Genomic DNA, 19,497 nt, shown 5'->3' with positions numbered 1-19,497 from the left:
ATTACAGATTTTCCCTGTTAATCTCGGGGGCTCCCTACTACCAATTTTTTTCTAACACGCATAAATCAAAATTTACTTGAGTAATGGTAATCATTCTTAATTACTCAGACATTGGGAGAGAACAGAGAGAACTAACATTTACTGGATTGTAGGGATGTGCTAGACATTTTAACGAATTCTTTCCTTCCCTAACTTTTAGAATAAGAGGCGGGGGTGGGGGGTGGGTAGCACAGGTGCATAATCCCAGCATTGGGTTCTGAGGCAGGAGGTGGTCCCAGGGCCAGGGGAAGATGACCTGGGAGGGGGTGTTCTTGTTCCGACTCCTCCCTTCTCTCTCTCTCTCTCTCTCTCTCTCTCTCTCTCTCTCTCTCTCTCTCTCTCTGCTTCCACTTCCTGGACACCATGATGTGAGCAGTTCTCTTCCTCCAGAGCCTTCCACTCCTGCCTTGGAGCCAGTTCTCCATGCCCTAAATGCTCTGAGCCCATGACCTAAAATAAACCTCTTCTCCTTGATTGCTTCCAGAGCCAGGTAGAAAGGGATTGATGCCCTAGGCAAGAAAATGATTGCAAAGAGTTACAAAATAAAGAGGAGCTAAGGACCAACTGTGTGGGCTTCACAAACAGAATCAAGAGAACAACACAAATCCAGGAACACAAGAGAAAGAGCAGAGAGCCCACGTGAGGGTGAAGCGGGCTATGTGCAGAGAGCATGCTGTGGGTGATGGAGCAGGGAGTTTGGGGGCCATTGCCATGCATTTAAAGCAGCTGAAACCTAAACAAATCCAAGTAGAGTTTTGATGCATGTCGCCGCCTCTTGTTCTTCCTTGTGCGACCCTGGCTAAAAGGCACAATTTTCTTCTGCCCACTGGTCTTTCTTTGGTGCAACAATGGGCCAAGGACAGACCCCGGTAGTGGCCGATGTGATTTGCTGCCCCTGCACCTCATTAGAAGGGGAGAGAAATAAAATCCTCACCACGGACACATTGGTTAAATGAATTACTTTGTTTTTCAAAAGAAGACCAAAGGGAAGTAACGTAATTAATTATCTATTAATTCTTCCATACTGAGAACATTAATAGTTATTCAGTCTCACACAAATTACCAACATGACAAACGGGGAAAATATGTCACCACAAATTAGGAAACATATTGCCAATATTGCATCCTTGTCTGGTTTTCTGTATTTATTAATTTAAAAAATACACTTCTACCATTCAATGTGCCATGACAGTATTTTATCACTTGCCTCATTGGTTATTTCTAGAATTGGAAATTTCTTTACACTCGGCCGTATGCATCTTATTAATCTTGATGCCTAATGGAGTATTTTATTTATAGTAGATCCTCAATAAATAAAAGCTGAGCAAAACAAGAGCGAAAAACTCTGCTAAAAGGAATCCTCTGCAGGATTTCATGGAAAGGCCGTCTTTTTATTCACATTTTCAGATTCTAAGATCACTTCACAATTACTCACCATGCACCATGCACTGACCTTTCTTATTTTTACCACTTGATAATTTCTGACAAAAAATAACTGTGCATATTAATAAGGTGCCGTGATGCATGCACACACACACTCTGTAATGATCAGATCAGGAAAGGGTCACATCCATCACCTGATCTATCTTTTCTGTGTGTTAGAAAATCAAAATGCTTTACACTAAGTATTTTGAAATATTCCATTACCTGTCAGTGATGATATCAGAAGTCATTTCTCCCACACACCTGTACCTGTACCCCTAAACATCTCCCCATCCATCCCATTTGCCTGCCAAGGCTCGGGTCACTGCCCTACCATCCGCCTCTGTGATGTGGAATTCAGTTTAATGAACTTCAATGGATAGGTTGATAAAGAAGATGTGATAGATATATAGAGATAAATACATGAAATAAATCAGGCACAGAAATGCAAATACCACACATTCTTACTTATGTGTGCACTGATCTCTTAAGTCTCTTATTTTAGAAGAACTGGAATCAATATTCCCGCATGTCCAAGTTTCTCTGAAAGGCACTGGTACAGAATGCATCCCTGTCCAGCACATCCTCCCTCTGAGCCCTGGGATGCTTGCTTTCTTTGCTTCTGCTGCACTGGGAAATGGAAATCAGGACCTTCCCACGCAGCTGTATCCCCATCCTTTTTTATTTTCCATTTTGAGATAGTCTTCGTAAGTCACTGCATGAAGCTATGCTTCTCCTGCCTCAGCTCTCCAGAGTGCTAGGGTTACAGGTGTGTGCCAGCTGGCTTTGGGTTTTAGGAAGCAAACTGAAAGCTATTTTTTAAGTTTTGCAGTAATATAAAGCATGTGTGGCAGTTGGTGGAAAAGGGCCATCTAACACTTCAGATCATTTTATAAGATGGTGCTCAGTGCTCACTCACTCATCAGGAAACAATCATTTTGTGGATGCAAATTTGCAACGAGAATCATACCCTGTCAGAAGGTGCCCCGCCCACACCAGTGTCACCGTGGAGTCCTCACATCCACAGGGCACTTGATACTCACGGATCTGGGTCGGGATCAGCACAGGGAAGACCCTGATCGCAGAACTTCCGCAGGAGCACAGGGGTGAGGTCCATGTCATCTGTCCCGCTGCTGCTCGGGGAAAGGAAACGCGGTGGAAAGTATAACACCCCCTGCCCAGGGCTGGGATCAGACTCTGCTCCGTACACGGCCGGGCAGGCCGATCCAACCACGCCATTCCTAGGGGCTTGAAGGGAACGAGTTCTCCATGGTTGTTATGGTAAAACCACATGAGCAGAGATAAAACTGAGACACTTCTAAAGGACACAGTTTTGCCACCACACACATGTGCGTGTGTTTTCACGCATTCACAGCGTATTGTTTTCCTCATCTTTCCACTTCATTTTGTAACAACCATCGTTTCACTTACATTGATTTAAAACAAATGTGAAAGACTGCATAATGTTACATCATGTTACTATATTAAAATCGATAAAACTATTTTGTAAATATCAGAGAGCTCTGGTTTGGTTTCAATGTTAATTCTGCTAAATAACCCTGCAATCAAGAATCATCTTATATCTTTTGTTTTCTAGATTTCGACTGCATTTACCTAGAAAAGGGCCTTCAATACAGAGCACTGTGGGCTTGAAGTCCTCTTTGACTTATGGTATTTATTCTGCTGGCCTAAATATCAGAAGCCTATTTATTACCAGGTCAAGCCACACTAATGAATCCCCAGTCACCAAGCCTGCATTTTTTATTAAAGAGACCATCAGCAACGAGATATTCATGTGGCTTCCAGGGTGATTTAGAAACAGGCACTGTATTCAATTTCACACATTTACTGTAAGAAATATCTTGAGTTGAGAAAAGTCAGAAGGAGAGATACCTAAACCCTCCAAATTGAACTGAGTGAAGAGGGGCCCATTTCAATCAATGAAAAAGTCTGAACTGCAACACTGAGAATGCAAATCTATTGCTTTCTAGAACTTCAAAACGCTGTGCTGTTCACAAAGTATTTGGGGTGCTGATGTTAGGAACATTTAGCCCAGATATAAAGAAGAATGATGTATAACTAACACAATAGACACTTTATGTATAAATGGGTGCCTGGAACCTTTCTGGGAACAACTACTGTGCAAATTACCTAACCCATAAGTGCCTTCTTATAAACAACTTACGCTGTGCACTTCTTTTACGAGACGGGAGTGACCTCAAAATAATCTTCAGGCACTGATTTTCTTATCTGATTTGCTTTTTTAGAGGGGAATAGAAGGTTGAGTCACATTATCTTTCCATATTGCTGTCAACAATCAAACATAGGCAGGGCTGAGTCCTGTGGGAACCTGGGCCTCATATAACTCAGCATGGGTACAGGCCCATTGGGAAAAAAAGTCCTTATTTTTGCAGAGAGACTAATACAAATGGTAGATTTCCACTCTCCTCATCTACTTCCCAAGTTCCATAACACACCACTCTGACATTTTCTCTGCTAAAAATTTGCCCTGAAACCAGTTATCTCACTTCCTGGTAGGGATCCAAGGGAAATGAAGTCAGGGAGAGCAGGCAGAACTGGACTTCCGTATTGATTCTGGCTTCAGTCAAAAGAGTCACGGATTAGACTCCACCTAGGTGACCATAGATGGATGAATAAAGGAACATCAAAGCACAAAGAAAAGTGAAATCTTGTCATTTACAGCCAAATGAGTGGAACAGGAGGACAGTTTGCTAAGGGAAACCATCTAAACCCTGACAGAAGAGTACCACATTTTCCCTCTCATAAGCAAGAGCTGCAAAAAGTCCACCTATCCACAGGACAGGGATGACTAGAGGGTGGAAAGGCTGTGGAGTAAGGGGAGACAGAAGAGATTTATTTGAGGCATGTACATGCAAACACAGGTTGAAAGGTCACACCATACCCACTAACATGCCAAGTTTATGTGCGTTAAGCAAAAATAAAGTCTAGCGTGATGGTACAGGCAGCACTCCAAGAGGCTGAGGCAAAACGATTGCAAGTTTAAGCCCAGCACAGTTTAGTGATTAGGGAGACTCTGAAACAAATATAAAATCATATGCACACATATGTTACATTATATATGTGTGTGTGTGTTTGCAGGGACCTAGATAGATAGTCAGTTCTGAGAGAGTTTCAGGTAACATTGGCTCCCAGAAAATGGCACCCAACCTGGCCCATCCCAGAAGAAGCATCTAGTGATTGGATGGCCCTGCCTTTAAGGCATGGGTCCCTCCAAGTCATTATTCCTGCCTCCTGGATGCAAGACTGGAAAACAAACACCACCTTTGAGCTTGGCTCCAATACTGCTCCCGCCAGGAGCCTGCCCCTGCCTCCTCCTCCTCCTCCTCCTCCTCCTCCTCCTCCTCCTCCTCCTCTAAGTCCTCCTCCTCCTCCTCCACCCTAATGGCTCTCATATACAGCTAAACTTCATTTTAACTCTGGCTTTCTCCTTCATCTCATTGCTGGAGCCAAACAATCTTGGGAGAAAAGATTTGACTTTTACAATAGTAACTGATCTTTAGTGGGTTTTCAAAATTAATCTGTCAAAGAAATTGTGGCATATCACTAATCCAATGGAATGATTGATCTAATCCTTTATGCTTATGCCATTATTTTAGCCCCCAAATCTGGTCTTCCCTGAACTCTTACCACTCAAACACAAACAAAATTTCATGCCAAAGAAATGGAAACTCATTACACCACGTGAGGATTTTATTTCTGTTCAGGACAGGAGTGTTTTAAGAGCTTTAACTGTGTATAGACCTAGACCACAAACACATGTGCAGCATCTATGCCAGACTGAAACAATTAAGTATAGGAATGTTTCCCATCCTGCTGCATAAAACAAATACCTTTAAATATAAGGACAGTTTATAATTAATTTATGATTCCCTACAGCTGTGCCTAGAAATGAACAACGATGACAGAGGCTGGACTGACAACTGTGCTGGTCCCATGTGTCTGTGATAAAAAAAATTCTGAGCACTTCTGTAAGAAAGTCACTCCCTTTCCACTAGGTTTCCTCTCCAGGAAAAGAGCCCTGGATCACTCCCCTATGATCCATTAATCCAAAACCTTTAAGATATATTTTCTTTAAAAAATGAAGTAGTTTACTTGCAGTAGTTTCTAAGAACAAACTAAAAACTTAAGCTTCATTTTTTCCATTACTTTTTTTTGTCTTAAGTCTGAAAGTCTAGTTTCCAAAAGCAATAAAAAGTGGCTCAAAAGTATCCTATGTGTCATGGATTTCAAATATTTATTCCTAAATTATCCCTTTTTGGTTGCCTTCAAGCTCTCAACTTGAAGATAATTGCAGTGTTTGGAGCATCTGATGTTTGCCCTTACTGTACCAGACCCTAAGACCTGAAGGTTACCACACAATCGTGCTACTGAGGAAGTTTATAAATAGGGTCTCTTTCTCTTTCCCAACCATTATTACTCAAAATCTGATTTGTGTAAGAGTGACCAACTCGGTGTGTTTCTGAATGTTATGGTTTATGTCTGGAAGTTCCCCCAAAGCCTTATGTGGCCATAGGATGGCAGGCTTTTCAGAGGCAGCTGAATCTAGAGTTTGTGACTGGTTTATTGTCTAATGCTAAAACTGGCAGTGTGAGCACTACACCCACCATAGGATGGGTAACCTGGATTCAATGTAAGGGAAGGAAAGAGGCTTGCTCCTTTGTTTTGCCCCTTTGCTCCCTTTTTGCCTCTTATTGCTTTTGCTATATTCTACCACCATGAACTGTTTGCCCCTCTACCATGTGCCATCCTCCCTTTGAGCCAGAGGATTACAGACTGAAACCTCCACAGACTGTGAGCTACATAAACCTTTACTCCCTTAATTCTGGGTGTCAAGTATTTTGTCTCAGCAATGAAAGAAATGTAACCAAGACACTAAGCAACATCCTATAGGGTAGCCCAGCTTAACAGGTGCTCACAGTGATTCTGATACAGAGGGGATCAAACCAACCTTGCCAGGCACTGGATCCTCGGCTCTCTCCCCTTCCTCACCTCCACTCAAAGCTCTAGTCTCTCTACAATTTCTGATTCACCCAGCTCTGATACTGGTAATCACCCAGAGAACTCTTAGGACAGTGGTGGTGACCTACAGCACCTATCCTCCAGTGAACTGTTTATATAACTGAAAGATCTAAAAGTTTCACTATAATCATTTTAGGCTTTTTGGGCAATCTATCAGGCAGAGGTTATTCAGGCCATCACCACTGTGACTACAAGCTGAGTCCTTGAGTGCAAGTGTGGCCTTCAGAGACCTGCAGATCTCCAGTGATGCTGACCTTGGCCTCCTCTAATTTATCGGAAGAGTTGATGCCTTCATGTTTCTGAAATAAGGAGGCTCTGAAAAGGAGAAAGGTGCTTCAGCTACACAGGGGAAAGGTCCCTCAACCACTTGTCCCCAACAGAGGCAGTGTGTGCTTTGTCTCCAGCTCTGAGAATTGCCTCCTGTCCACAGTGACATCCTATCAGATCTGACAAAGCAGCACAGGTGACCACCAACCAGGTATCCTAGGAATACTCGCTGTAGATGCTCACTAAAAATACACTCACCAGATGAATACACAATTTAACAACAAAAAACTACTTAGAGGTGAGAAACAGAAACCGAGGCTCATACACCTGCATAAGATTTTCTAACCCAAGAAAGGACAGTTTTGTGACTATAAAAGCAAAAATGTAAATTAAATGAGTAGTCACCATTGAGATACAAAAAGTGCCATGGTAGAAATATCACAGAGACAAAAGGAAAGACAAAGAAATCTTCAAGGCATGATACAGAACTTGAAAGATGGATCTAGGAGAGCATAGCATGAGATGTAAAAAGGCATTCTAAGGAGAGACAAGGGGAAATGGATGTGAGGAAATGATTATATCAACAATAGAGGACAATTGGCTTGATATCAGTAAAGAATGATGTCTGCAAGTCTGCTGCAGAAAAGATTTCAAAAAGGAAAGCTTTCTCCTCTCCAAGGATAAAGAAGGAGTCTCACATATCACAGTTGCATAGAAAAAGAAAGAGAATCAGGAGGAGTACTCCAAACCAGCCTGCATGCCTGGCAGCTACAAGAATAAACTCCATTATAACACACCCCAGAGTTTAAGACTTCTTAATGTCTCTCTTCTCTCAGTTTGAAGAAGCAGGGCTCTTCTACTTAGAATGCTTCATGACATCTGCAGGAAGCCCTGAGTCTTCCTGAACTGCCCTCATTTCTCACACTTACCCTCTAGAAGAACTTTCCCACTCCTTCCTCTAAAAGAAACTTTCTTTCCTGTTTGCCTGGGAAATACATATTGATCTTTCCAGACTCTCACAGATGCCATGGTTTTATAAAGATCATCCTTTATATCCTCAAATGGTGCCTCTTGTAACTTAGGTACAACTCCCGCGCCAAGCACCTCACAACAGTTAGGAGACCCCTGTCTGCCTCACAACCTGAATGTTAACTCTCTCAAGACAGGCCTTGCATCTCTGCATATTGCTATGGTTTGGAAATGGTTTGAGTGGGTCTCCCTGAACTTCATGTGCTAGGCTTCTGGTTCTAGTCTGGGCGTGCTAAGGTGATGAAACCTTCAAGGCATGAGTCTTGTGGAATGTAGTCAAAACCCCTAGGGTTTTGGTCTCAGAAGGGATTCACACTAGTCTCCAGGGGTTGTATTAGCTCTCAAGAGAAAGGTGTTAAAGCTGAATCTGGAGTGAACTCAGCCAAAACTGAGGCAACCAATATCAATGACTGATCGGGGTTCCTCCTTCAGAGTCTTTCAACCCCAAGTCTATAAATTTACAGCTCTGTCAGGGTCTTGAGTTGATTCTCTGGTGGCTCAACTTGGGCTCTTCTGGATTTCTGGCCAGCAAACCCTGATATTCCCTGACCAGAAGATGGTTATAGCCTCCATGTGTGAGGCACGCAGCTCTCCACAGAGCAGTGTGTGCAGAATCTTCTGTCAGCCTACAGGTAACTGGGGGAGAGGCGGGGAGCACACACTTTATAGACTTCGATGAAATCCTCAAGTTCTGGAATGCATCTGACTTCTGACTTCCTGATAAGGGCCTGGATGCCAGTGCATGCCGGGTCTCATGTCCTGCTCACCTGGTATTCTGGGCTGTCATTGGGAGGAGCCAACCACACAGTGGTCAAGGGCCAAGTGGCCCCACTGGTCTACACACATTTGCTGTGAGGCAGCCTGAAAAGAGCAAAGGCTTCCCAAAATGCATTGCTGCTGACCTCAGAAATATGGAGAGTGTTCATAGAATTTTTTCCCTTGTTAGTGATTAAAGCCAATGCTTTGCATGGATGAGGCAGACACTGCCACCACTGTCACCCCAGCCTGCATATTAGAAAGTTGTTATTTGAAATCCTTAAGTATATCAAAGTGATTGCTGTTTGTCTTCATCCAGGCTGTCCTCACAAAAGACTATACACCGGGAGACTTCTCAGCAACAGAAACTTATATCCCATAGCCCTGGAGACAGGAAATCAGGGACCAGTGTCTCAGCCCGGCCAGGTTCCACAGGAGCTTCTTCTGGGTCACAGGCACCTGCTTAATTCACATAGAACTCACAGTGTCATTAATTATACTGATGCACAGCCATGGCTGGGGCCAGGCCTTGCCCTGGGCTCAACAGACAAACCCATGCAAAGGACAACCACGGTGACTGGGGTTTGCTGGTCACAGACAGCTCTGGAAGCTGATTCCTCAAGCTGTAAACAACTGACTGTCTCACCTACCACTCGAGAGGCAATGAAGCCATCTTTATGTCTCATGTCTGTTGTTCTAGACAGCATTTCTGCTCACATCTGGAATTCTCAGCGCCTAGCTGGCTCTGGGAGCTGCCCCCTTTATGAGAGATTTCTGCTTTGCTTTGTTCTATTTAAAGAAAAAAACTATATTATATTACATTGCTCTGGGGAATGTTCCTTTAACAATGTCCCCACAGGGAAGAAAGCCTGTCTCTAGCTGGTCTCCTGATCTCTTCAGAGGGCACAAATCCCACTCGTAAAGGACCCAGCCCTCCAATCTACTCAGCTCCCAAGGCCCTGCTAGTTCGGCATCTGCCCTGGAGTGCTGATTTCCACACGTGGGTTTCGGGGAAACACATTCAGTCCAAAACGCTACTCACAACTCAATGGATGTGTTTTGAGATGAAAAAGAGAGTGCATTTCTTACCTGAAAAAGTACTTCTCTGCCCTCTCATAGTGGCCCAGTGTCATTTGGAGTGGTGGGTATTCAGTGGCCAGAGGCTGCACCATGAACAAGCCCATGGCCAAGGCTACGAAGAGGACAGGCAGCAACAGGTCACAGGCCGTGCTCTTCCAGGCTCTGCACGTGCAGAGCAGCCGCTTCCTCAGGAGTGCCACCATCTGTGTCAGGAGCAGCTGGTGGCCACAGACCAGTGCAGGCGGGGTTTGTCGAGGTGATGTCTCCACCTCACCTGTAGCCAGAAGAGGTCACTGGGGTGAGTGGGCTGTGGCTGCAGGTGGATGTGGCTCCCAGCACCTGCCTGGCTTTTCTAATGGTGACTTTTCTATAGCGACCCTTTCAGAAGACCACGCATGCTCAGTTTGGCACCTAAAGGGCCACATGTGGTCCTCGTGTGTCCCTGCTCTAGAAGGCAAAACTCTGAGATGATGTTTAATGGTGGCATAAGACACCAGGCCAACGTGGAACTCTGATCTTGCTCCTGAGAGCAGAGGGACAAATGGGCCAGGAGAGAGGGACATGCTTACTTTCAGTGACTGCCATGAAGCCTGATACCTAGATGTAGATTCCAATGCCTCAAAGACAACAGCTGCAGGACGTTCTCTGAGACCCAAGCACACTGACAGAGGAGGTGGGCTGTGGGGTACAGGAGAGCTGTTCCCGTTAGGGCTGCTCTCCTCCCCTTTCCTGTCATCTTTCCCTCTTAACATTTAACCAGAAGTCTCTCCTGAGAAATCCCCTGCTTGTGAATGATTCAGGTCTCAGGGCAAAGCCATGCCACCCAGCTGCCCCTGGTTCAGCCTTCAGCAGCCCCTGTTGCTCCTTCCTCCTGCTCAGCCAAGGCAGAGGGGAGCCATCAGCCCTCAGTCAGGACCCCCATGCCACACAGCCACCCCCTTCCCTGTGGACCCCGGCAGTCCTGTGTCCCCTCCTTTCTCCTCTGTGAGACCCAGCAATTCTGAAACTAGTCCCGACATCACAAAAGTCCATGAGTAAAATTCAGAGGAAAATCCTGCTTTGTGCTGTGGTGATCAGCCGAGAATTCTGCAAAAAGTCTTGGTACACAGGTTGTAGGTTAAGGGAGCCATTTCCACGGGAACAGTGAGGGGAGAAGTCAGTCAAAAGCCAGGCAGACTCAGGGCTGTCCCCGAGACCATGTGTCACACAGTGACCAGTTTGTTCCATGAGTGACAGCATCTTGCCCCAAGGGGCTCCCTACACAAACTCAACACCAAGTATTTCAGAAGAAAAGCAGTTTTAGGAAAGAACAGACACACTAGACAGATTTTCAGGCTCACACATACTGAAGTGAAACACAGTCACTAGAAGAGCAGCTGCCAAGGTCTTTCCCAGCAGCTGGACCACTTGGAAAGACGAGTGCTTTTTACACAGCCTTGTAATGGGGCTACAGAGCCAGAAAGGGACACGGATGGGAACCAAATTGTGGCGGTCCTGAGACACGGACTGCAGACCCTGTGTGTGGCAGGCGCTGGACTATGTGGTTTCCCTTCTCACAAAAATGCACAACAGAGGAACTGAAATGAAAACATAAAAAAATCACCCAAAGCAGAAGTGGGCGTTGTGATAGAGGGGTGCAGACCCAGTGCCAAGGGGTGAGCCCCTCCAGGATGCTGGAAAGCAGGCAGAGCTGCAGAGGCATGGGAGGGTGGGAATTTAAGATGCAGTTTCTTCAACTCGAACAGGAGATGCAAACAGGCACCATGCATTCTGTGAATCTTGCAGAGGTGGGCAGCAGGTGCTGTTGACCACAGCAGTACAGGAGACAAAATGGGATGGAAGAGGTCGTGACTGCCCGAGCCCTGGACCAGGCACCCAGGTCACAGTCACTAAGTGGACTTGTGCTGTGTAATAGCCCATTACCCTTTGCTGTAAATACACAGGGATCTGAGAGGTGGTTTGTAAGCCACACACACCTTAGTCACCCGGAAACATGGCTGAAATGCTGACTTCCAGGCTCCACTACAGACAAAAGTGAGTTTAGCTTTCCAGGGGTTCAGATGCGTCCCTCTGGGCCCTGAGATCACCACATATAATGCATGGACCATGCTGACACCAGGAGTGACTCAACCCCCCACAGAGAGGCCATAATGCCCATAAAGTATAATATGAGGCTCGGTGCAACCCTGCCACATATGCACACATGCCCTTCCTGATAATTTTATGGGGTTATAATTCCAGTTAACACCAATTTGTGGTCTGATGGATGCAGAGCTAAAAGGATCATTATGGAAGCTGTCTAACTCGAGCAAAAATAATTCCAATGTTTTGGGGTTGCCTGTTTCCAGGATTTCTAACTGTAATTATTGATATATCTGCTCAATGTATTCATTGTGTTTTAACGTAGCAAGTTTTTCCCTCCTGTAGAGTAGGATGGTTTACTTCATTTAGGTTCAAGTGGAACTCAAAGGTCTCTGGTCGGTCCTGTGATTTCCCTCCCTACTTTTATCATTAGCAGCTACCAGAAGGTACAGTCCACGGTTTACACAAGTAACAAATTTGACATCTAGCTGCCCACACTTAGCAAGTCTGCCAGTTGTGCAGTGTTTCTTATAAGACACAGCAGGCAAAGGCTGAGAGTACCTGTGTGCATAATAGGAAGGGGCACGCTGGGTATCCGCGGAGCGAGTCTGCCCTGGTGACAGGTGGGCATGCAGGCAGAGACAGCACAGGGGCTGGTGCTGCCGACTGTGCTCACTGAGGCAAGCATCGAGGTGGCAGTGGTGACCGGGACACAAATCCAATCTCAGTCACCTACATCCTGGGAGACTCCTGGAAAACCATGTATCCCTCTAAATGCCGGCTCCCTTATAAACTACAGACTTACAGCATTTTCCTCCCAGATGGTGAAAATTATTATTAGAGCATTTATTAAACCATCAGAACAGGCACACACTGACCTCCATCACAGCAAATGTTTGTGTGACAGTGTCAGTAAGTCTGTAGGGAAAGATGTGTCTCATATTAAGAAGAATAAATTTTCTCCACCTTCCCGTATACTTTAATTGGACATAAATGAGAATCATTGAAGGCTGGGATAGTTTATGGTTATGAATTCACCAGGATCAAATATTCATGGCTAAATTTATAAAGCTCTTCCCATGAATAATTTAACAGAAAAAAATCAAAACGCTAGGCTAAGTTGTTACGAATTGTCTTATTTGACTAATGAGTGCAATTAAAGGCAAGGACTCGGGGGTATCTCCTCACCTAGGCATTCCCAGCAACCCCTAGACTATCGAGTTGCTTAAGGAGACTGCCCAAGGTTTTCTCTTTTCTTTTTTTATTTCTTCTTTTCTTTTCTCTTTTCATCAGTGGTTGCAGTGGTTCAAGCATGAATGCTTGGTGGGGAACAGCTTAGAATATTAAGAACTTGGGAGGCTCCTCAGAATACAAGGTCCACATAACCAGCTCCACCAAAGTCTTCCTGAAGTTTTACAATGAAGTTTTATCAGTGACAGTTTTCACTTCAGTATAAACAAGATGAACACTGCAGAAGAAAGCAGACACACAGAAGGCACAAAGACCCACAAACAGCCAATCTGTGAATGCTGTCAGCTGAGGCAGTAATTTGGCTTTAAAAGATCTAAGATAATGTTAACACCTAATCTTAAGGAGTGTTCAGGGTAAAGGTTCTCATACATGGCTGGTGGGAGAACAGGTCTCTAAGATAAATAGAACTACACGCACAGGCCTTCTTACATCTACCTCACATCCAATCTCAAAGTTTATCATCTAAAAATCAGAAATGCATCAAAAAGATAAAGCAAGGTGATTTGTGATCTCCTACAGAAAACGTTACTGGTAGTTGGAGAAACTTAAACGTCTAACCCAAGAGGACCAACTCAGCACATTACAGGGCCAGGTGCCTTTTACCAAACAACTTCTACACCCCACGTGCGATTCCATGAAGGAGTTTAATCCACATGGTCACCCTGAGCCCAGCTCCACTCTCTTGAAGATTTAGTTATATGTCATATTAGGACTACTCTGATTTTTTCTCACAAGTTTCTGGGCCTTTGTCACCAATGAATATTTTTATTCATCTTGTAGTCAGTAATTGTCCTGTAGACACCACACTCACAGGAAGCCCAGTTTTATGAGACAGAAACACTGTAACATTCTGTTCTCTGGGTTACAGAATTTTAAAACTGAAATAGCTTTAAAACTATGTAGCTCAGACTTTTCATTTATTTATAATCACACTCTATTTAGAAGTTATGGAAGAGGTTAAATTCAAGGGAGTAAAATGTGTTTACTGGTGTCTGTAGTTCAGGTGGTTCTTGCACCACTTGAATAAAGTTCTCAGGAACTCGGTCATGGAAAAGCCAAATATGTGAAAACCAAAAGCAGTCAGCTAAGCCTGAGCTGCCCTAAGGAGGGCTGCCAACACCGGTACTGGAGATTTAGAAAGTGTTTGCTGATGAGGGGTGTGGGGATAAGGAGAGTGTGCAGGCTGCTCCGAGATCTGAGGAATCCCGTGGATCTGAGGCACAGACACCTCAGCTCACAGGGGACATGTGAAGGCCACTTTCCACTGTGCTGCGGTCCTGACCCTCAACTTCTGTGCCAAGCACGGGCAGGGAGAAGCATGAGTGGGCATCTCAGTGTGATAGAACCTGGTGAGCAGCACGGAGCCCTAACAGTGCTAGTCATTCCCTTGGGAACAAATTCTAGTGAGATCAGTGGCTGCCTTGGGTATGGGTATGGGCTCTGCCAACGTCCTGATGAGGTGGCCATGCAGCCCAGCACCCGGAGTCACAGTGCCTGGGTTCCAGCTTGGCTTCTAGATTCCTTTCTCCAGCTTCATTCCTTTACTCGGAAAGCTTAATCCTGCCCATGCGTTTCTTCCAGTTCCTTTACAGTTTTGATTCTACTCTCAGGCTTGGTGATCACACCTAGTAGAGTCACTCATTGTACAAAACATCAAGGTTTCAGGAGCCTTCGTAGAAGCAGTACACTGTGAGAAGCACATCAGTACTTTAGTTCATGAAGCACACTCTCAAGATGTATGCAGGTTGGCACTTACAGGTTTAGGTTTTCATTTTAAATATCATAGGTTAGCTTTTTGGACACAGGTGGCCAGGCCACAGACAGGTCCTCGAGTGTCCCACGGAGCTCTGTGGGAAGCTGAGGGTAGAGAATGGGGTGAGAGGGGCCACCAGAACACTAACAAAGGCTCTGTTTCAATATGATCTTTAAGACAATGAACATGCAATTCAAGGCAGTTTGCAAAGTCCTACTTTTACAGGGTGGCCGTAAGATGAATAACAGTGGCTGCTCACACTATTCCAGGGGTCTCTCTTTGCTAAGGAGGGGAAGAGAGAGTTAAGGAACCCAAGATGAGGAATCAAGGTAAGGACTGAGCAGCCTTTATCCACAATTCCACAATCCACACTGCCCCGGAATCAAAAACTTTTTGTGCACTAATGTGACCCTCACATGCACAAAATTCCCCACCATGAAATGCTGTTCTGTGAACCAGAGTGTTTACAATGTGTGTGTGGAATCACCTGTGAGGCACATGCATCAGGGATACATAGAACATGAGTGAGTGCCATATTTAGGCTAAAATCTCTAGTTATGAAAACAGAAACATTCCAACACTTGAAAAACTTCCAAATCTGAATACACTGTTATGATCTATACCTAGAAATCCCTCAAAGCCTTGTGGAGTCACAGGCAGGACCCAGGGAAAGTGACTGGGTTATAGGGGCTCACAGTTAATCTGCTTTTAGGAGGCAGAGCTGGTCACAAGGATTGGCCACCACGGTGTGATCTCCCACCCCACATCACCCCTAACTCCCGTTCCTGTCCCCCAACCCCGAGCAGCTGCTTCTCCTCCAGGCCCCTCTGCTTTGAGTTTCTGCTGTGGAGCCAGCTGGCTATGGACTGAAACACGAGCCCTCCTAAAAGTTGTGGGTGTTGGACACTGTGTCCCAGCAACAAGAAAAATGACTGAGACACACATCCAGCCCCAAGCATTGGGCAAAAAGGTGCTCAACCTGGAGTCAGCTCAGGACAGCCTATTCTGCCATCCTTAGTCCTGGTAAAGGGTGCTGTGGAAGAGTTGAGGCCAACCCAGAGGACATGCTGGTCGCAGCTCTGTGGTGACACCGGCTGTCCAGTGTCCCAGCAGAATTGCCAAATGACTCCATCCTTTTTTAGAGGCAATGGCTACCCCTGCAAAAAGGTGAAGCCCCCAAGTCAGATATCTCAGGGGAAGCTGATATTCCAGTTCAGGAAATAAGGACCAGAACTGTTCACCATCAGCCTCTGTGCTTCCTTGACAGCTCTGATCTGAAAGGTTGCAGGAACTACAGTTCCACACACGGTCTCCACTCCCTGCTTCCCCTGAGATAAGCTGCATCCTGGCTGTGGCCACCAGCAATCACCCTGCCCATGTCCATTTCAGCTATGTTTTATTTTTGTGAATTCCATGCTGCAGGGCACCTGCCACACACACAGGGCTGATGTTAGCTCACTGGAGACACAAAACCTCTCTGGCATCGTAATGGCCAGCAGCCAAGTCCCTGCCCAACCTCCACACAGAGAAGGTGGTGTTTAAAGTTCAAGGACACATGGACAAAGCCAAAAAAGGCAGCACCTGGGTCTAATGCCTCAGTGCAGCCTGGGAGATGCACAGGAATTGAGAAGAGGTCTTTGAAGAGACAGAGAAGTCTGTCCAGCAGCCGCGTGGGAGATGGGCGGTGCGCTCCATATTGTCCCACAGAGCAGAGGACAGACTGCAAATCCTTCAAATGAATCCCTGCCAAACTGCTTTCCATCATCAGAAGCAGCAGCAATTAGTAAAGAAATACAGAGAATTAAATTTGGGACAAAAACAGGACCATGCTTTTATGTAAAGTGGCACTGGCAAGCTGGAGAGAGGAAAAGTTCAGTGCAATCTCAGATCCAACACAAGAGGATAAGGCCTCAGGAAATATTTTTTTTTAAAAAACTGCCAATACCTGCAGTAGAGAAAATAACCACGTGCCCCACTCACTCAGTGTTAGATAGACTTGTGATCTTTCACGTGAACATTGAATGCAGAAAGACTAACAGAGTGCTTTTTACAGGAGAGACCGGAGGCCAGCAGAAATCACAGGGACTTGGGTGCCCATTAAATGTCTGAGTCCTCAGAATTGAAATTTGTAGGACATTGGCCGCCAGCACCTAAGAAGATGCTATTTAAAAAGGACAGGGCAATTTTTAAGTTGCTTGTTTTAAAGGTCTTTTCTCTTAAAACTGTGTCACATCCAGAGCAGCTGCATAGCAGGAGGTGACATCAGTGTGGCTGGCAAGAGGAGGGCATCTCAGAGCCCTTCCAAAGCCAGATCCTCAGCCTGACCTGTACATACCAGAAGCCCAGCGTGAACCTGCGTGAGGCCTCAAGGTCCCTGCCTGCCTTTCTGCAGGACCCCAGGTGAGTGAGCAGGTCATCAGCCAATCAGGCAAGAAACGTACATTCTGTGTAGGACAAAACCCAGGACACAGCCAGACAGATGTCCAGCTCCCACCCACCCTCTCAGGCTCACAGCCTTTGGGCAGGCACAGCTGTGGGCAAGCACAGGTAATTGTTTAAATGCAATGAGTCTAGGGTGCCTCAAAGACTAGAGGGGACCAAGGCACTTGTCAGGAGGACTCCGACCTGGTCCTGTAAGCTGGAGAGGCAACCATTGACTCTCACACTGCAGAGTACAGGCACTGGCTCAGAGAATCAGGGTGGGGCAGAGAGCAGTTGGGAGGATGCTGGACCAAAGGAACTTGACCTTCCCGAGTGACTGAGTGAGGCAGGAGAGGAGAGACAGGATCCCGGGTGCACAGCATCCTGTTGGTGAGGATGGTGAGACCCAACCTTACTCTTAGAAGAAGGCTTTGGCTGCAGAGTGGAGAGGGCACCACTGGAACGGTTACCTGGCCACATTTTCTGGGTGAGAGCATGCAGAACTGATTGTGTAGCTTTTCCTAAAGGAAAGGGGAGACGATGTTTCACCAGGAATCATCCTGGGACTGACCTGAGAGATAGGAGGAGCTGAAAATACAGCCTGAAGAATTCCTCCTGGGAAGGGGGAAGGAAGTCCTCACGCCAGCAGCTGAGGCCTCACCTTGGGGGAGAGACCCATCCTCTCAAGGCACAGTAAGGAGAGGCAGGGAGCAGTGGCAGGGGAAGGACTTCGGCTTAGCCGGAAGGGAATTCTTCCAGCAGGGACCTGTGCAGGAAGTGAGAGGAGGGGACAGGAGGCAGAGGGGACAGGACTAGAGAAGAGCTGAGGAGTAGACAGGGTTTCCGGCCAGCATTGGGAACCCTGCTCCTGAGAATCCACAGCCTGTGAGTGCTGTGCCACAAAAACCCTGGCAGAGAAGGAACACCACGCAATAAGTGACAATGAACTGCAGGCTCCTTCCTCTAAAAGAAGCACATGTTCATCTTGAGAAGACCTGGGGATAAGGGTGGAAAGTTTCTCAGGAGGTGATGTTGGAACCCAGGCCAGGAGAGTGCTGTGCAGCGGACCAGCATCCACCAGGCATGGCCACTTCTACTATGGTCCAAAAGAATGGGACACAGGTGTAGGTTGCTGGGGCTGACCATCAGCTCACCACACCTGCCACAGGGCACAGCTCAGTGGGGGAGGGATTCTCCATGCCTGCCAGTCTGTGTCAGCTGCCTTAGTACCAAAGCACCACACACCCAGCCACCTATGTGCCACACAGCGATTGTCTATCCTAAAGACCAAAATACAAGCTGAAGGTATCAGCAGGGCTGATGGCCATGACTTGGCTTTTAGATGGTCCCCTCTGCCTGAGTGCTCGCACCGTCACCCTTCCGGGTGTGTCTGTGTGTCCCCTGCTCTAATGAGGACACAGGTCGTGGTGGATGAAGGCCCACTCCAATGACCTCATTTAACCCTCACTGCCTCTTTCGAGGTCCTGTCTTGAAATGCAATCAGATGTGTAGGTCCAGAGGTCAAGATTTCAGCACAAGAATTTGGGAGAATACCATTCAGTCCTTAATACCAGAGTGCTGTTAGACAGCAGTGGAGACAGAGATAAACTTTGAGTGTTATTCTAGATACTCTATCAGGATTCTGCTTCTACTTTCACATCAACGCAGAGGGTCTCAGGGCTCCCTGGGATATTGTTAGAAATGCTAGTTCCCAGGCTCTGTCTCAGACCTGTTGAGTCAGCTGACCTCGGCTTAAGAAGTAATCTCTGTCTGAACAAACTCTCCCAACCATCATTCCACTGCCAAGTCACCAAAGGTTTCTAGAAGCCAAATAATTAATCCAGTTGCCTCCAGATATTTCAAATACTGTTGTAAACATCATTCTACCAGGTCTTAGAGAAGCCTTTTCAAAAGGCAGAGAATAGAGCTTAGCGGACTTCCATGGCAGCTGTGGTGCCTGGGCAGGAATTTCATACTGGATAGACCAAGGGCATGGGAAGCCCGATGACAGCTCTCAACTTGAGCCTGTCTCGTCTGGCTGTGAAGGTCAAGCCCAACAACAAGAATAGATGCAGAGAGCCCAGTGCAGTCGGATGCACCAATAAACTAACGTGAGGGGCAGCTCATTGGGCAGCCTTGTTAGGCAGCTAGTGAAGAGTTTCCTGCTCTGTGAAGAAGTGACTTCCATGCCCTGCAGTGTGGACAGAGGCTAAGTGTGCTGCTCCAGGGAGCGGTCTTCATAACTCACTTCTGTGGCAGCAGTAGGGCCTCTGTGATTAAAAAGTGTATATTTTATATTTCATGCAGCCTCCATCCATCTCTCAGGGAAGCGAGTG

The 19,497-nt window shown here is 46.1% G+C and overlaps 1 protein-coding gene across 1 annotated transcript in view; it reads right to left on the bottom strand.

Annotated features, from left to right (window-relative positions):
- Abca13 (ATP binding cassette subfamily A member 13) overlaps positions 1–19,497 on the bottom strand; it is a 312,721-nt gene that overhangs the window by 105,935 nt on the left and 187,289 nt on the right. The window contains 2 exon segments of the mRNA XM_063233618.1: positions 2,505–2,594; positions 9,664–9,928. Coding sequence (XP_063089688.1) covers positions 2,505–2,594; positions 9,664–9,928 — 355 coding nt within the window.

Source organism: Cavia porcellus, unplaced genomic scaffold (genome assembly GCF_034190915.1).
Source record: "Cavia porcellus strain 051 isolate PalLab524CR breed Dunkin Hartley unplaced genomic scaffold, mCavPor4.1 scaffold_23, whole genome shotgun sequence".
Taxonomy (NCBI): Eukaryota; Metazoa; Chordata; class Mammalia; order Rodentia; family Caviidae; genus Cavia; species Cavia porcellus.
The sequence above is the reverse complement of the archived record's forward strand: the minus strand, read 5'-3'. Positions and strand labels throughout refer to the sequence as shown.